General features: G+C 30.5%; 1 protein-coding gene across 1 annotated transcript in view; it reads left to right on the plus strand.

The window, feature by feature from the left end:
- The window catches only part of LOC127723416 (E3 ubiquitin-protein ligase RNF213-like), a 135919-nt gene extending 129271 nt beyond the window's left edge, over positions 1 to 6648 (plus strand). Inside the window, exons 70-72 of the mRNA XM_052230074.1 lie at positions 307 to 402; positions 1597 to 1778; positions 2344 to 6648. Coding sequence (XP_052086034.1) covers positions 307 to 402; positions 1597 to 1778; positions 2344 to 2539 — 474 coding nt within the window. The 3' untranslated portion in view covers positions 2540 to 6648. The remainder of the gene's footprint in view (positions 1 to 306; positions 403 to 1596; positions 1779 to 2343) is intronic.
- The last annotated feature ends 9297 nt before the right edge of the window (positions 6649 to 15945 follow it).

Consider the following 15945-nt stretch of genomic DNA (forward strand, 5'->3'; position numbering starts at 1 on the left):
ATGAAGTGGTAGTAAGCAATTATAGGTCATCGCACAACAATGAGAAAAACCCTTTCCGTATTGTCGGCCATAAAAGGCCCTGACATGAAAAATGTGAAACAATTCAAATGAGAAAGTTAATTGCCTGATTTAAGTACAAAACAATATACTAAAAACAAATATGATATACTGGAACAAACAACAACCTCTAATTTAGATCAGGCTAATTGCCCGACCCCACTCTAAAAAGTACCTTCTTCTCTCTAGATTATTTATTAATAACTCTTGTAGTCATATGATGCATTGTTTAGATATATTTATTTATAGGCACAGCAGTTTACTAAGTGTAAGAATACATTATCTTGGTGGGTTACCTTGTCATTGCATAAAGAGAAACAGCAAGCTAAATCCAAATATAACCAGGTATACTTAAAACTTAATCTTTTTATTTTGTTTTAAACATCATAAAGCTCCCGTATCAGGTTAAATATTATTGTTAAGGTAGTTTACCATGACGTTGTGTTCACATCAACTTGAAACTATGCTCTGGATGATGTGAACTTTTAAAATTATATACTGAATTATGATTGAAACACCAATTTGAGGGTTAACTGATTGTGGAAATGTGATACTGTGAAACTAGTAGATTAAAGTTTTTTACCTAAGGTAGTTGCCATGAAATTGAGGTAACATCAACTTCAAACTAAATTTGCACAAATTCATTAGGGCTATTCCATTAAAAAGAATGTACCAGGGTCGGACGGCAATTATAAAAAATCCCTTTGGCTGTTGATCTGTTGAAGCGTTCATGGCCAGTGGCCCTTGGTGTTTAGAGAAACTAAGTATTGTTGGTTGTTGGTCTTCTTTGACAGTCAGTTTTCGTGACTGTCGGTTTCATTGTGTTATTTTTTGTTTTTTATTATTATTTGTTTGTAAGATATGTGCTTGTCATTAAAGGGATTTATCTCTTGCACTTCCGGAACTGGTACCATAGGTAGAATACAACGTTGCGCCTGCAGTGCGTTAGTCGCGGGAACAACTTCTCTTCCAAATCTCACCACTTCTACCCATCAGTTTCAAAAAGAGAAGTCACTTCAAAAACTTCCTGTTTACTGAACACTTACATCATTTTAAAAATAACTATTTAAATATTCCAAATGCATATTTGGGTGGGAGTATCATCAGTGAGCAGTAGCTCGCAGTTTCACTTGTTGATCCTTTGTATCCTTTGTCTGTGTCATCGTAAACTTTTTTCAAACATCTCTGAGCAAAAAAAGCCAATTGGAAGCAAACATGGCCAACATATATTAAGTTAAAAAAACAATCCATTTGCAGTTCTATAGACCACAGTTCTAATTTTCATCAGTGATTTTTATAAGATTTGAAATGTTTCAAACCCTGGTGACCAAATTATATTTTTCATATTTAAGATTTAAAACACAATGAAGTTTGATCTCATTTCTTCCTCCAATCATAGCCAGCATTATTCATCAATTTTAAAAATCAAATGAAAATTTGTACAAAATGAAAAAAAGTTTGAAGCACTAATGCAAATGTGCAAGACAAAATACTGATTTTTGACAGACTCAATTTCTTCTAATTTTAATATAATTTCAGAATCTGTTTGACAGTCTATCAGATAGCTTTAAGCAGCCACTAAAGTCAGATCAACTTAAAATTATAGAAGGAATAGTGAATAGTTTGCCTTTGGAACATATTCATATTTTACTGGTTCTGACATTCGAATGTATCCTTTTGAGATTGGATATCCCCGATAGTGACAATTTGGCAGAAATCAGGTACTTTTGAGCAAACTACTCAAGTGTAATAAAACTGGCATTTTCAGCTGCCAAGTTCATGCCCACTGAAATGACTAAAACAATTAGATTGAGCAAACATATTGAAAGATATTCAACTTTATTATTCTGGCTATATCAACATAGCACAGGAGAAGAACCAGAAATCAAAGAAGCACTTTTAATTCACAATTATATTAACAAAATTGAATAGGGCCTTAACCTCAAAATATTGTTTAATAATATTATTATGTCCCTTATAACGAAATTCCTTTTAACATCACATAACTGTCAACAATGTTTTTATTGGATGCCTTGAATATCTCTATAGATTTGTCAGAGTGCTATATATGTGATGTTTTTTTATATGTATATATTTGGTATAATTTGATGTAGAGAAAACAACAATTCATGCAACACTTGAAGTAAACAATCAAAGAACTTGAACATTAATGGATAAACAAACTCAATGTTGTGTACAGCTAGATCAACATTTTCAATTAATTTTTAGTTGTACTTTATTGTCTTTTTGACTTTAAATTTATTAGTTTTGTACAATTCATTTTAGCTTACAAGAAATCCTGATACCATACATAGATTCTTCACCTTTTGAGAATGACAGTTTGGTAGGTGAATATTTAAAGGAAGCAATTAAGACACTGCCTTCTGGAAAAAGCAATGCAAAAGTTACTACAGCACAAATTGTTGACTTCTGGAAAACAATAAACAAACTATTGATTTCTAAAGAACAGTTCAGGAGATAAAAGGATTATTGAGCAAAATGTTTGCCATAAAAACTTTGGCATATGACTATCAGCTTTATATAAAAGGATCAAATGAAATACAAATTATAATCATGGTGTATGACTTTAAATCACATTCCTTAACAATTTTATTTGTATTTTTTTTTTTGCTCAAACATTTCCTCAATGAGTTAACATTATTCAATATTGGACTCAATATTTGCCTTATAACCTAAAATGTATGTTTGATTCATTCATTTTATTTACTCTTTTCATATTTTTTTCCACTGATATCTTTTCACATTTTTGCAGAAATTCAATGCTGTCATGAACATTTATTTTTCAATTAAATTTGTGTTCCTTATTTCAAAAAAAGAAGAAAAGAAGAAAAAAATTCATGTCAGACCCGAGACTACTATAGGTAGTAATCTTAAGTCAGCCATCTTACATTATTTTGAAACAAGACACTACTTTCAAATATTCCCTTTACTTTTTATAAACACAACACTTTTTAGTAACATCTGACATTGTAGACATTTTTGTTTCATTTTCATAATTTTATGCTGTATAGATTTTAGCATGTAATATGCATTTACAATTTACTTTTACAATAATTTATGGTTAGAGTTTGAAAATTATATGCAATATTTTATCCAGCCAAGCTGGATTTATGTTATTAAACTGGAATTTAAGCTTGTGCAGAATTCTGAAGTAAATGCATATTATATTTTTACAAAACCATATATAAATGTAAACAACTTGCAAATATAAAACACCATTTTAATCATCTACTTCATACTTTTGACATATAATTTGCCCATAAATGTAAAAAAAAAGTGAAGTTGATCAAGTCTAATTTTAGATAAATACAATGATTTCTAGTGAAAAGATAAGATATCTAATCTAAGCAGATGAAAAGAAATTATGTAACTATTTTATCAGTATCTTATACTTGTGGAAGCAATTGAATAAAATTTGGTACAAACTGTGCATGGATATCAAAGTGGATTTCCCCACTTTTTCAAATATTAAAAAAACACGCCCATCTGGGGGTTGACTTTCCAGTCTGTCAGTGACGCTATTCCTTGCCAACAAAAGCTATATGTTGCCATGGCATACAAACAGTTGTTTTCATCATTATTAATTTTTGTTTTGATTTAACAATTGTTCATTTATAACTTATGTCAAATTAAAAGACATAGATAATTTATTTCTCTAGAAACAAATTGAAAGGATTGACATAATAGACTGAATGTATATTCTTTCAAAGGATCTTCATTGTATACAAACCCTCCCATTATTACACAGGCATTCAACAAATACAAATTTTTCATCAAAATAGATTTGTAAATCCATTAAGCCATGATTAAAATGACCTTTAAATTGATGCATGACACCTTTTTAGCAGTATTTTCAAGTAACTAGTCAAAGATTTTTTATTTTGTAAATATGTTTTGTCAGCATTCATCTGCAAATTATAATGTTATATTATGTAACTATTTTATACTAACCAAGTTTCCAATACTGATCAAGTACTGACCAACAATGAACCAGAATCTGTAATCTGACAACACAATGCAGAGATCAGCTGACAGAAGAATAATCAGTCCTCAAGTGAAAAATACTTTATATTCAAAATTAACACATACATAAGCATTTGCCAAATCCTTAAGTTACATGTACCAGTGTATATACCATCTTTATGTGTGTATAGTACACCTTTTTAACGGCCAAAAAATAGTTGGTAGAAGGGGTGCGTATTATACACAACTACAGACGGTTTTGTTTTTTTGTTTTTTTTTTGTTTTTTTATTAATAGTGTTTATTTCTTCATTATTGTATATGTTCAAGGCGTTTTTTATTTTATTTCTTTATTTGTAATTTAAAAAAAAAGTTTTTTTTCCTTCTTTATTGAATACACAAGTACTGGTGTGACATCCTGCATGAGTGAGCTTAAAATGAAATTAAGGATTAAGTATGGGTGTGTAGCAATTGAATAAATCTTGTCAACTTTTGACAGGTGTTCAATATAATAACCTCAGGCAGTGCTCTTAATCAACATGATAAATGAAAAGGAAATATCTGATTAAAAAGTCATTAAATTTTAATTACTGCTAATCAACTTTGAAAATGTTTGAAGTTTAATTTCTTTTGTTCCATTTCATTCTAATTATTTCTTTTATAATATTTGAACAGTGCATCAGCTTGGACAAGCTTAGACAAACATTGATTTCAAAAGGGATCTTTAATTAATAACCTTCCATTTATAAAATTAATAAATGTTAATTACATGATAAAAGCTTTACCATTTAATTGTTTGTGACTTTAAAATTAATTGATTGAACAAATTTGTTTTTAATTTTAATTTTTCCCTTTCTATTATTTTTTTTTTTTTTTTACTTTTTTCGTTTTTTTTTTTCATTTTTTTTTTAACTTTTTTTTTCTCACGATTTTGGAGGGATGAAAAGGGGTGCGTATTATACACAACCGTGTACTATACACGGATAAATAGGGTACTTGAAACTATGTTACTTTACTTACCACTGTTCATTTTAAATTTCTAGCTAGGTGTAAAATTTTTTTTCCCCAACTTTTGTTTAAGTGTCATGGAATAGAAATTCCTTTATAATATAATATAAGTTTCAAATGGAAGAAATATTCTAGAAATTTATATCCACTGGAAAAAATATTACGATATTTGTTCCTACTAAATAAAGGGTATGGGATATTTGTTCAAACAGGAACAGATGTATTATTGCATTGTTTATTATAAATTTTCAGAGAAACTTCAATTATGAGGAACAAATATACATTGACACAAGGAGCACTTGAGTTATCTACTACAATGCTATTTTTGTTGTGAGACTAGTAATATTCTGCAAATAGCTATACTATGTTACAAATGCATCTAAATAACAATCTTTGTACATTTTTTTCACATAAATATTCATTCATCCTCACCTCTTTTCCAAATTATATGTGCACTTTTTGCTCAAGGGCTTGAAATTTCACAAAACATGATCATTTTCTGATATAACTAACTACTATTCATGTCACAATGGTAAACTATCCCAATTAACCCACTAAAAAAATCTTAAAACTTTAAACTGGGACTTTTCTTGTGGTTGATTTTTTTTATAGATTTGCAAACAAAACACCATGTTAATTTATGTGTTTAAAGAAGTATTGAATTCATTTATTCAAATAAAAGAAATATAATACCAGATATTTAATGATTGTATTATCTATCAAATTAGCCTTCATCACTATCATAATTTTTTTAATTACTTTTTACTAACTGACATCAAGGAATAGTATATTCTTAAATTTACAATTCCTTGTTTTAATTTTTTGGATCATTTTTAGAATTTTTTTAGATATGGTTTAAAAAGTGTGAAACTTATCTTTTAAAATATAGATTTATAAACAATGCAGTTCAAGAATTTACATCAAAGTATTTCAAAGAAGACACAGAAAGAAGGGTGGTGATGGTATTGACTATACTTCTTTTTTGTTTTTGATAGTACAAATATGATGCAAATAAACATAAAAAAACCAAATGATTTCTTGGTGGTGTATTGCAGGTATTATTTAAATAGTTTTGTTTATTTTTAGATGTTGAGATTTTAATTTGTAATTAAAATTTCTTTATGAAATCTTGTGGGCAACATGATATCACAGGATTTGGACAGCAAATCTCTGTTTTTATAAGAACCTGTTCAAATCAGAAGCATAAAAGTTAATTGAATATCTTTAATATGCAAACGTCAAAATGCATATCAGAGTATAAGAACACATTGCAACAAAGTCAGTCATGAGGAAGATGTTTCATGTAAAATTACAAGATTGTCCTTTCTTTTTTAGAATTATAAGAGCAAAAATTTGTTTTTTGGAATGAAAAATGACATTATTGTTGTTTATGAAGTTTGTTTTAATAAGTTTCTCATGTATAATATAAATAATTTATAATCAATTTAAAACAATATATATTGTTAATGATTCAGTTGTTAAAAAAAAGATGGTTTATCTGTGTTTGTTTATCATGGGTTTTGGTTACTGAAGTTAGATATCATTAATCTTTATACAATGTATTTGCAAAAATCATTTGGAATAAATATATTGGATCAAAATATTCTTATTATCTGACAATTCAAACTGGTTAATTAAGGAGTAATTAGGGATACAAAATGTGTTTGCACATTAGTCTTGTTTGTAGGATAAATTGATTTTATGCTACAGGAAACCCCAAGTATAATTTCATTGAAAAAAAGAAATAGGAAGTGTACAATGATTATTCAAGATTCATTCAATGGTTCATTTAAATCCATTCAAATTGTTTTGTTAGCCAATTTGGTGAAGTCCATATTATGATATGGAATACCAAAAATCCTATCAGACCAACAAATAAATATGGATGTCCATTATTGGGTTCTCAAGATTGTCTGAAAATTTCAGAAAACCAGTCCCAGGATTGGAAAAGTTGTAGGTTCAACGTGGGCTGAGAGCAAGCAGACGTGATATTCAACAATCCTTGCTACAACGCAGGAGTATAAAAATGGTGTGAAAAATGGATTATGGTAATTAGAATTATAACAAAAAAAAACATAATATAATTTGCGAAATCTCGTTATAATTGTTTATCCAAATTTTATACAACCGCAAATTTATTTGTGTTCGTATTATGTTATGGTGTTGTCTGGGTCTGAAGACATTTTGGTTCACAGACAATAACTTGAGTATAAGTTCATGGATCTTTATGCTGTTGTATATTCTGATCTTCGTTTTCAGACTGATTGACCTTCTCTTCCATATGGGCTGTAATTGGCAGAATGCATATCAGGCTTTGCGATTTCTGGCTCTTATATCTTTTAATGTTCCATTGGTGTTACTTAGCAAGCTTCCAAGATATGTAAAGTCCTCAACCTATTGTATGATGTTATTTCCAAAGTACATTGGTTGTATTGTGTTACTGTTGATGTTCATGAGCTTGGTCTTCTTCTCATTTATAATCGGGCCTATATATAATTTATGCTGTTTCATTAGTCTGGTGGTTTTGTTCTGCAAGTTGTTCCTGTTGATGGAAAGAAGACAGGTATCATCAACAAAGTCTAAATCCTCTACAAAGGAATTCATGGTCCATCTGATGCCTGTGACTTAATTTCCTAATGTTGTTTTCATACACCAATCTATTGCTGTGATGAATAAGATCGGAGATATTATACACCCTTGTCGTGTCCCAGATTTTATTTGGAACCATTCTGACTGGACCGTTATGTAATACACAGCATTCATAGTTGTAGAAAGCTTGTATTAAGGTGATTATTTTTAATAAGCCCTAAGGATGGCCCATAAGCAAATTCTTTTAATGCTGTCAAAGGCTCTACGAAAGTCGATGAAATTTAGAACTAGTTTGTTTTGCCACTCTTTACTTTGCTCAATTATATTTCTGATGGTAAAAATATGGTTGATATATCCTCTACCTGATCTAAACCCTGCCTGCTCTTTTTTCAGAATTTCATCTATAGCATTTATCTATTCTGTTGTATCTTGCTTGGTACTGACAGCAAAGTTATACCACGCCAGTTGTTGCAGTCACTTCGATCTCCTTTCTTGTGCAGTTTTATATGACTCTTTTCCCAGTCATTGGGGATAGTGTCATGGGTCCAGATATGTATAAACATTTCGTGAAACATTTGTGCTGGTTTCTATATATCTGCTTTAAGCATTTCAGCTGTTATTGCATCGAAGCCAGGTGACTTTCCATTCTTCAGTCTAAGTATTGCCTTCCTGGTCTCATCCCCAATGTCTATATCTAGTTACACACCAAACTGTTCTATAATTGGAACATTTCCCTGGTGTTCAGAATTCAATGTTTCTTTAAAGTGTTCAGTCCACCTTTCCAGTTGTTGACTTTCTGAGGCTAATACTTTACCATCCTTGAACTAACATGATACACTGGAGCTTGTGTGTTTACCACTTAGTTCTTTTGTGATTTTATAAGCAGTGCTAAGTTCTCCTTTAGAAGCTGCTGTCTCTGCTTCTTTGGCAAGTGACTCTAAAGTATATTGCTTTATCTGCTTTTGGCTTTACGTTTTACTTCTTTGTCTTTGAATGAATATTCCTTTCTTAGAGAAGTTTTGATTCTTTCCGATTTTGTACTGTTTAGTTTTGTCTTTATGTCTTTTCTCTGCTGAATGCTAATCGAGGTGTCATCACTTATCCATTTCTTTCACGTTTTCTGAGTCCTAGGGTGTTTCTTGATGTTTCTTTAAACGCGGTTTCGATCTTACTCCATTTCTGTTCGAAGCTTTCTACTGTGCTTGGCTCATTGTCTTGTAGATCTTCTAACACTTGAAATCTGTTTCTGAGCTCTTCAGAAATTCAGGTTGTTTTAGTTTGACTGTGTCAAATATTTCCCTCATGATGGTTCTGTTCTTTACTGCCTTTCTTTGTTTCGGCCTAATTTTACCACTGATCAGGTGATGGTCACTACCACAGTCTGCTCCCCTCATAGCGCTTACGTCACACAGTGAGTTGTTCCATCGTCCGTTTATCATCAAATGGTCTATTTGGTTTTTATCACGACCATTAGCGGAGTTCCAAGTGGTTTTGTAATTAGGAGCCAAAAAAATCAGTTTTACTGGTTTTACTGGTTCATGGAAGATAAATTGGTTCTTAGACAATAACTTTAGTATAAGTCTATGGATGTGTAAGAAATTTTAACACAAGGTTCCATACCACAATAGGAGGTTTGGGATTGAATTTTGGGGTTATTTTCCTAGCTGTTTCGTAATTAGGGACCAGAAAGGGGCCAAAACAATTAATTGTCTGGTTTTAGACAATAACTTGAGTAAAAAAGCTATTTCTGTGGTCGAAATTTTAGTATAAGGTTCCATTCCACAATAGGAAAAAAGTAAAATAACAAAAATACCGAACTCCTAGGAAAATCGAAAACGGAAAGTCCGTAATCAACTGGCAAAATCAAAAGCTCAAACACATCAAACGAATGGATAACAACTGTCATATTCCTGACTTGGTACAGGCATTTTCTTATGTAGAAAATTGTGGATCAAACCTGGTTTTATAGCTAGCTAAACCTCTCACTTGTATGACAGGCGCATAAAATTCCATTATATTGACAACGATGTGTGAACAAAACAAACAGACAATAGGTAAAAATGTCAAAAATAGGGGTACAGCAGGAAGGTTGGGTATATTTTTGGGGGTTATTGTCGTAGCTTTTTAGGAATTAGGGGCAAAAAAAATCAGGTTCACAGACAATAACTTGAGTATAAGTGTATAGATCTCCATTAAATTTTAGCACAAAGTTCCATACCACAATAGGAAGGTTGGGGTTATTGTCATAGCTGTATAGTAATTAGGTGTCAAAAAGGGTCGAAAACAAGCATTTTTTCATGTTTCAGGACAATAATTTGTGTATAAGAGTATAGATTTCTATGAAATGTTACCACAAGATTCCATACTTCAAAACGAAAGGTTTAATTGATTTTTGGAGGGCCATGGCCCATACCGTTTAATAATTAGGGGTAGAAAAGGGGCAGAAAACAACTATTTTTCTGGTTTGCAGGTAATAACTTGACTATAAGTGTATGGATCTCTATTCAATTTTAGCACAAGGTTCCATACCATAAAAGGAAGATTGGGGTATATTTTTTGGGGTAATTATAGTAGCTGTTTAGGAATTACGGGCCAAAAATAGCCTAACACAAAACCAATTATTTGTCTAGTTCACAGACAATAACTTGAGAACAACTGTATAGATCTCTATTAAATTTAAGCATAAGATTCCGTACCACAATAGGAAGGTTGGGATTTATTTTGGGGGTAATTGTTGTAGCTGTGTAGTAATTAAGGTCCAAAAAGGGATCAAAACAAGCATTTTCCATGTTTCAGGGGACACTAATTTGTGTATAAGATTGATTTCTATGAAATTTTACTACAAGGTTCCATACTTCAAACGGAAAGTTGGGATTGATTTCAGGAGTCATGGTCTAAACCGTTTAATAATAAGAGGCTAAAAAGGGTCCCAAAAAGTAGGATTTTCTGATTTCTAGACAATAACTTGAATATAAGTCTATTTATTGCTATTTAATCAATTGTGCAATAAGGTGTTAAACCATAAAATAAAGTTTGGGATTGATTTTAGGGGTTAAGACCCTATTGGTTTAGTTAAAAGGGACCAAATCCTATACTTTGTATAAATTGCTTATTTCTTAGCAATTTCAATGGGGTTTAATTCAAAAGTCATGAATTCTTGGGAGTCTTTGATATGCTGAATCTAATTGGGTATTTAGAATTTGGATTTTAGGGTCTGTTTTTGGAATGATCCATATTAAGGTCCAAAGGGTCCAACATTAAACTTTGTTTGATTTCTTTACAAATTAAATAATTGGTGTTCCTGGATATGGGTAATCTAATTGTATTTAGATTTTTAATTTTGAAGGCCTGTATTCAAATTGGTCCACATAAAGGACTAAAGGGTAAAAAAAAGGAATTCTTGGGGTTCTTTGATATGCCGAATCTGAGCGTGTAATTAGATTTTTGATTTGGGACATGGTCGGCCCATATTAAGGTCCAAAGGGTCCAAAATTAATTAAACTTTGATTTCTTTAAAAAATAAATCATTGATGTTCTTCAATGTGTGTAATCTAACAGTGTTTTAATTTTTTGATTTTGGGCCCGTTTTTTTTAAACTGGACCCCCATAAAGATCCAAAGTATCCTTAATAAAACTAAGTTTGATTTTAACAAAAAATGAAACAATGTGATTATTTGATATGCTGATTCCAACCATGTATTCCGAATTTGAATATTGGACCATAATTGGTAAATGTCCAATTTTAAAATTATACCACATTCATTCTGTGTCAGAAACTATGCTATTATTACATATTTGATCAGTATTACATAGTATTATTACATAGTTGATAATAGATATAACATCATATCTTATTTTAGAGAACTATATTTGTTGTCAACATTACTGGTTCATGGAAAATAAATTGGTTCATGGAAAATGAATTGGTTCACACACAATAACTTTAGTATAAGTGTATGGATGTGAAAGAAATTTTAGCTGATGGTTCCATACCACAGTTAAAGGGTTGGGATATTAGATAGTTAATCAAAATCTACATTTATAGATTTATTGCAATATAATTAATTTTAAATTGAGTTATAGTTTAAAATAGATTTGCTGATTCAGATATATTAATTGTGGTGATAATTAGGTCTTTCCACCTTTCCGTGGAAAGACCTATTGGTTTTCTTCTGATTATTTTTTTTTTCTTCCGCCTAATTTTTTTCTTGCGGTGTATTTTTGTTTCAAAAGTTGTCGCTTAGTTTTTTGGTATATGATATCATACAGTCTATACGCTTTTGAAACTGACCCTGTTTAACCGAACATTTTTCTTTGTAAGAGTTATCTCCCCAAACACTGTTTTTCTTGTTATGAGATCTCCTCCGCAACCGTAAAAGAAAGCAACAAATTTATTTTTCCAAATTGCTCGTTATATCCTCAGGATGTTAGGTTTTATTTAGACCGAAGCTTTACGAAGACTCCATATGAGAGTTATTTCCCCTTTTGTATTTGATATATGTGAAATGTATTTGTAACTGGAAAACCATAAGTGATAGAGGCCTAGGGTCTTTTGATTTGAGGTCCTTGGTCCATAAAAATGAAAATGAGGTCAAGGTCAAAGGTCAAGGTCATGTTCAAAATTTTGATTTTGGCTTGTTACCACTAATTTTCAGAAATCTTATAAGATATCGACAAATTTTTTTACAGAATTGTTAGTTGCGACATGTCGTAACACGTAAATTTGAGTTGAAAGGGTACGGAGACATTTAATGGGAGTTTTCTCCCCTTTTATATTCAAAATTACATGTATGGTGATATAACTCATTCATCTTATATAATTGAGACCTAGGGTCTTTTGATTTGAGGCCCTTGTTTCATGACCTTTAAATTGGGGTCAAGGTCAAAGTTTAATTTGACGTTCTATTTTTTTTTTTCTTGCAGTGTATTTTTGTTTCAAAAGATGTCGCTTAGTTTTTTGGTATATGATATCATATAGTCTATACGCTTTTGAAACTGACCCTGTTTAACCGAACACTTTTCTTTGTAAGAGTTATCTACCCAAACACTGTTTTTCTTGTTATGAGATCTCCTCCGCAACCGTAAAAGAAAGCAACAAATTTATTTTTCCAAATTGCTCGTTACATCCTCAGGATGTTAGGTTTTATTTAGACCGAAGCTTTACGAAGACTTCATATGAGAGTTATTTCCCCTTTTGTATTTGATATTTGTGAAATGTATTTGTAACTGGAAAACCATAAGTGATAGAGGCCTAGGGTCTTTTGATTTGAGGTCCTTGGTCCATAAAAATGAAAATGAGGTCAAGGTCAAAGGTCAAGGTCATGTTCAAAATTTTGATTTTGGCTTGTTATCACTAATTTTCAGAAATCTTATAAGATATCGACAAAATATTTTACAGAATTGTTAGTTGGGATATGTCGTAACAGGTAAAGTTGAGTTGAAAGCGTACAGAGACATTTAATGGGAGTTTTCTCCCCTATTATATTTTAAATTACACGTATGGTGATATAACTCATTTATCATATATAATTAAGACCTAGGGTCTTTTGATTTGAGGTCCTTGGTTTATGACCTTGAAATTGAGCTCAAGGTCATAGGTAAATTTAACATTCTAGATTTTGACCTTTGCTTTTACCTCATAAGTATACATGATAAAGCCATTGGATTTTGCATTAGGTTGCAAGACATTTGAACTTGAAAAAGGCAACCGGAAGTGACCTTTTGTAAACCGGAAGTAGCTATTTTTTGTATTAAATTAATTTGAAAGTATATAGAACCATATATTTTGGGAATCAGTGTCAAGTAAACTATCAAACAATACCAGAAGTGACATTTTTCAAACCGGAAGTAAAAAATTATCTCCCTTATTTATATCTTTTTGTATAGATACCATATATTTTTGGAATCAGCGTACAATAAGCTGTCATTTGACTCTGGAATTGACATTTAAAACCAAATTTTAATATTTCATATCAAAATAGATCCTTACTGGTGGAAAGACCTTCAATTGTTCTCTGAACAATTGGTTTTTAATTGTGTTTGCATTGTGTTCTATATAGAGATTGTTAACATGTTTGAATATTTTCTTATGGTTGAAAATTCCCTTGGAAATTAAAATAGACCTTTGTCCATCTGTTGAAGTGCAAGTGTAGGTAAGTGAAGTTTTTACATACAATTGTGCCATACATTATGTTATGTTACATCTTAATAAAAAAAATATTTTTAAATTGCTTATTTCTTTAACAATTTCAATGGGGTTTAATTCAAAGTCATGAACTCTTGGGGTTCTTTAATATGCTGAATCTAATTGGGTATTATTATTTGGATATTTGGTCTGTTTTTGAATTGATCTATTTTAAATTTCAAAGGGTCCAAAATTAAACTTTGTTTGATTTCTTCAAAAATTGAATTTTTGGATTTCTTTGATATGTTGAATATAACCATGTATCTAGATTTTTAATATTGGGACCTGTTTTAAAATTGGTCCACATTAAGGTCCAAATGGTCCAAATTAAACTTTGTTTGATTTAAAAATAATGAATGGTTGGGTTTTTGGATATGCTATATCTAAGCGTGTATTTAGATTTTTGATTTTGGTCACAGTATTCAAGTTAGCTCGTACTTAATCATGAAGAAAAGGATTACCATTCTCTTACATATACATATTATTTGACACTAATTAACTAATTAACACTTGACATGCAACGATTTTATGAATCATATGTCAATAATGCCCTTTGGCATTTGTGTGGTTTAAACTATAATAGACAGCTATGGACCCGTCGAGCGAAAAAAAACATAGATCGTTTACAAAATGATTTAGCTATTAGAAAGTACCGAATGTATGCATAAATTTTCGCGGAATTTATTTTCGCGATTTTCCTTCATCCGCCAAAATAAGCGAAAATAAACACCCTGCGAAACTTACCCGCTATACGGTATATAGAATTTGGACATGGGACCATTATTGGTCATGTTGGTAATGGTCCAATTTTAAATTATTTAAGTACTTAGAACACATTCATTTTGTGTCAGATACTATGCTATATCAAATATTTAATCAGAATCTAAATTAAGAGATGTAATTCACAATTAATTAATCGAAATTTTATGTTGAGTCATAGTTAAAAATAGATACAGCATCATATCTAATTGTAGAGAAGAGATTATGTATAGAGATAGTTTGAAATTTACTGTTTATTATTAGATATTATTAATAATATTTAACATCTTTATAACCTAATCATAGAAATCAAATATAAAAAAAAGAACGAAGGAAAGTTTATAATGAAATTCCCTACACATAACAAAAAGAAATTGAAAATTTAGTTTTTCTTCCTATAAAACTACACACAATTTGTATAATAGATTTTTTACAATTAACTATAACTATTTGAAAATTTTGTGTTTCCTATGTGTTGTTGATGATAAGCTCTGTAGAACAGTATAGATTTAGTTTGAAATTTAATGTTCATTATTAGATATTTTGAAGATAACTACAGTTTTATAAATTAAAAAAAAACACTGTACTAAAAAATAAATGATATTTTGAAAATTATTTTTTCTTTTCTTTGGTAAATTGTTTGAATAATTTTGTAGTAGGTTTGTTTGTTATAAAAATAATTCTCTGAATGCTATATATATATCTTTTTTTTTTATGAAGCAAACTCCTTTAAAAACTAAGCTTATATTGTCTATTAATAAACATGTATTTTAATTATTTCTTTTATGCCCAGTTTTCAAGTTGGTCCAAATGGGGGTCAAAAATTAAACTGTATTTGATTTCAACATCATTTGAATATATATGGGGTTCTTTGAAATGCTGAATCTAACAATGCATTTAGATTTTGGATTTTGGGCTCCGTTATCAAATTGGTCCACATTGAGGTCCAAAGGGTCCTTAATTAAACTTTTGTTTGATTTCATCAAAAATTGAATTTTTCGGGTTGTTTGATATGCTGATTGTAACAATGTACTTAGATTTTGGATATTTGACCATAAAAGGTAAATGTTCAATTTCAAATTTGTCAGTTCTTTTACCACGTCCATTTTGTGTCACAAACCTATGCTGTGTGAAATATTAAATCACAATCCAAACTCAGAGCTGTTTTAAGCTTAAATGTTGTGTCCATACTTGCCCCAACTGTTCAGGGTTCGACCCCTGCATTCGTACCAAGCTGCGCTCAGCGGAGCATTTTATTTTATATTTGTTAGATGAAATGTTTTCACTTCTGTGAACTTTTCTTTCATTTGGAAATACCAGTTTCCCAGGGTTTTTCCCCTAACGAAAAAACAAAATTAAGGGTGCA

This window comes from Mytilus californianus, unplaced genomic scaffold (assembly GCF_021869535.1).
Source record: "Mytilus californianus isolate M0D057914Y unplaced genomic scaffold, xbMytCali1.0.p SCAF_1, whole genome shotgun sequence".
In the NCBI taxonomy this organism is placed as follows: domain Eukaryota; kingdom Metazoa; phylum Mollusca; class Bivalvia; order Mytilida; family Mytilidae; genus Mytilus; species Mytilus californianus.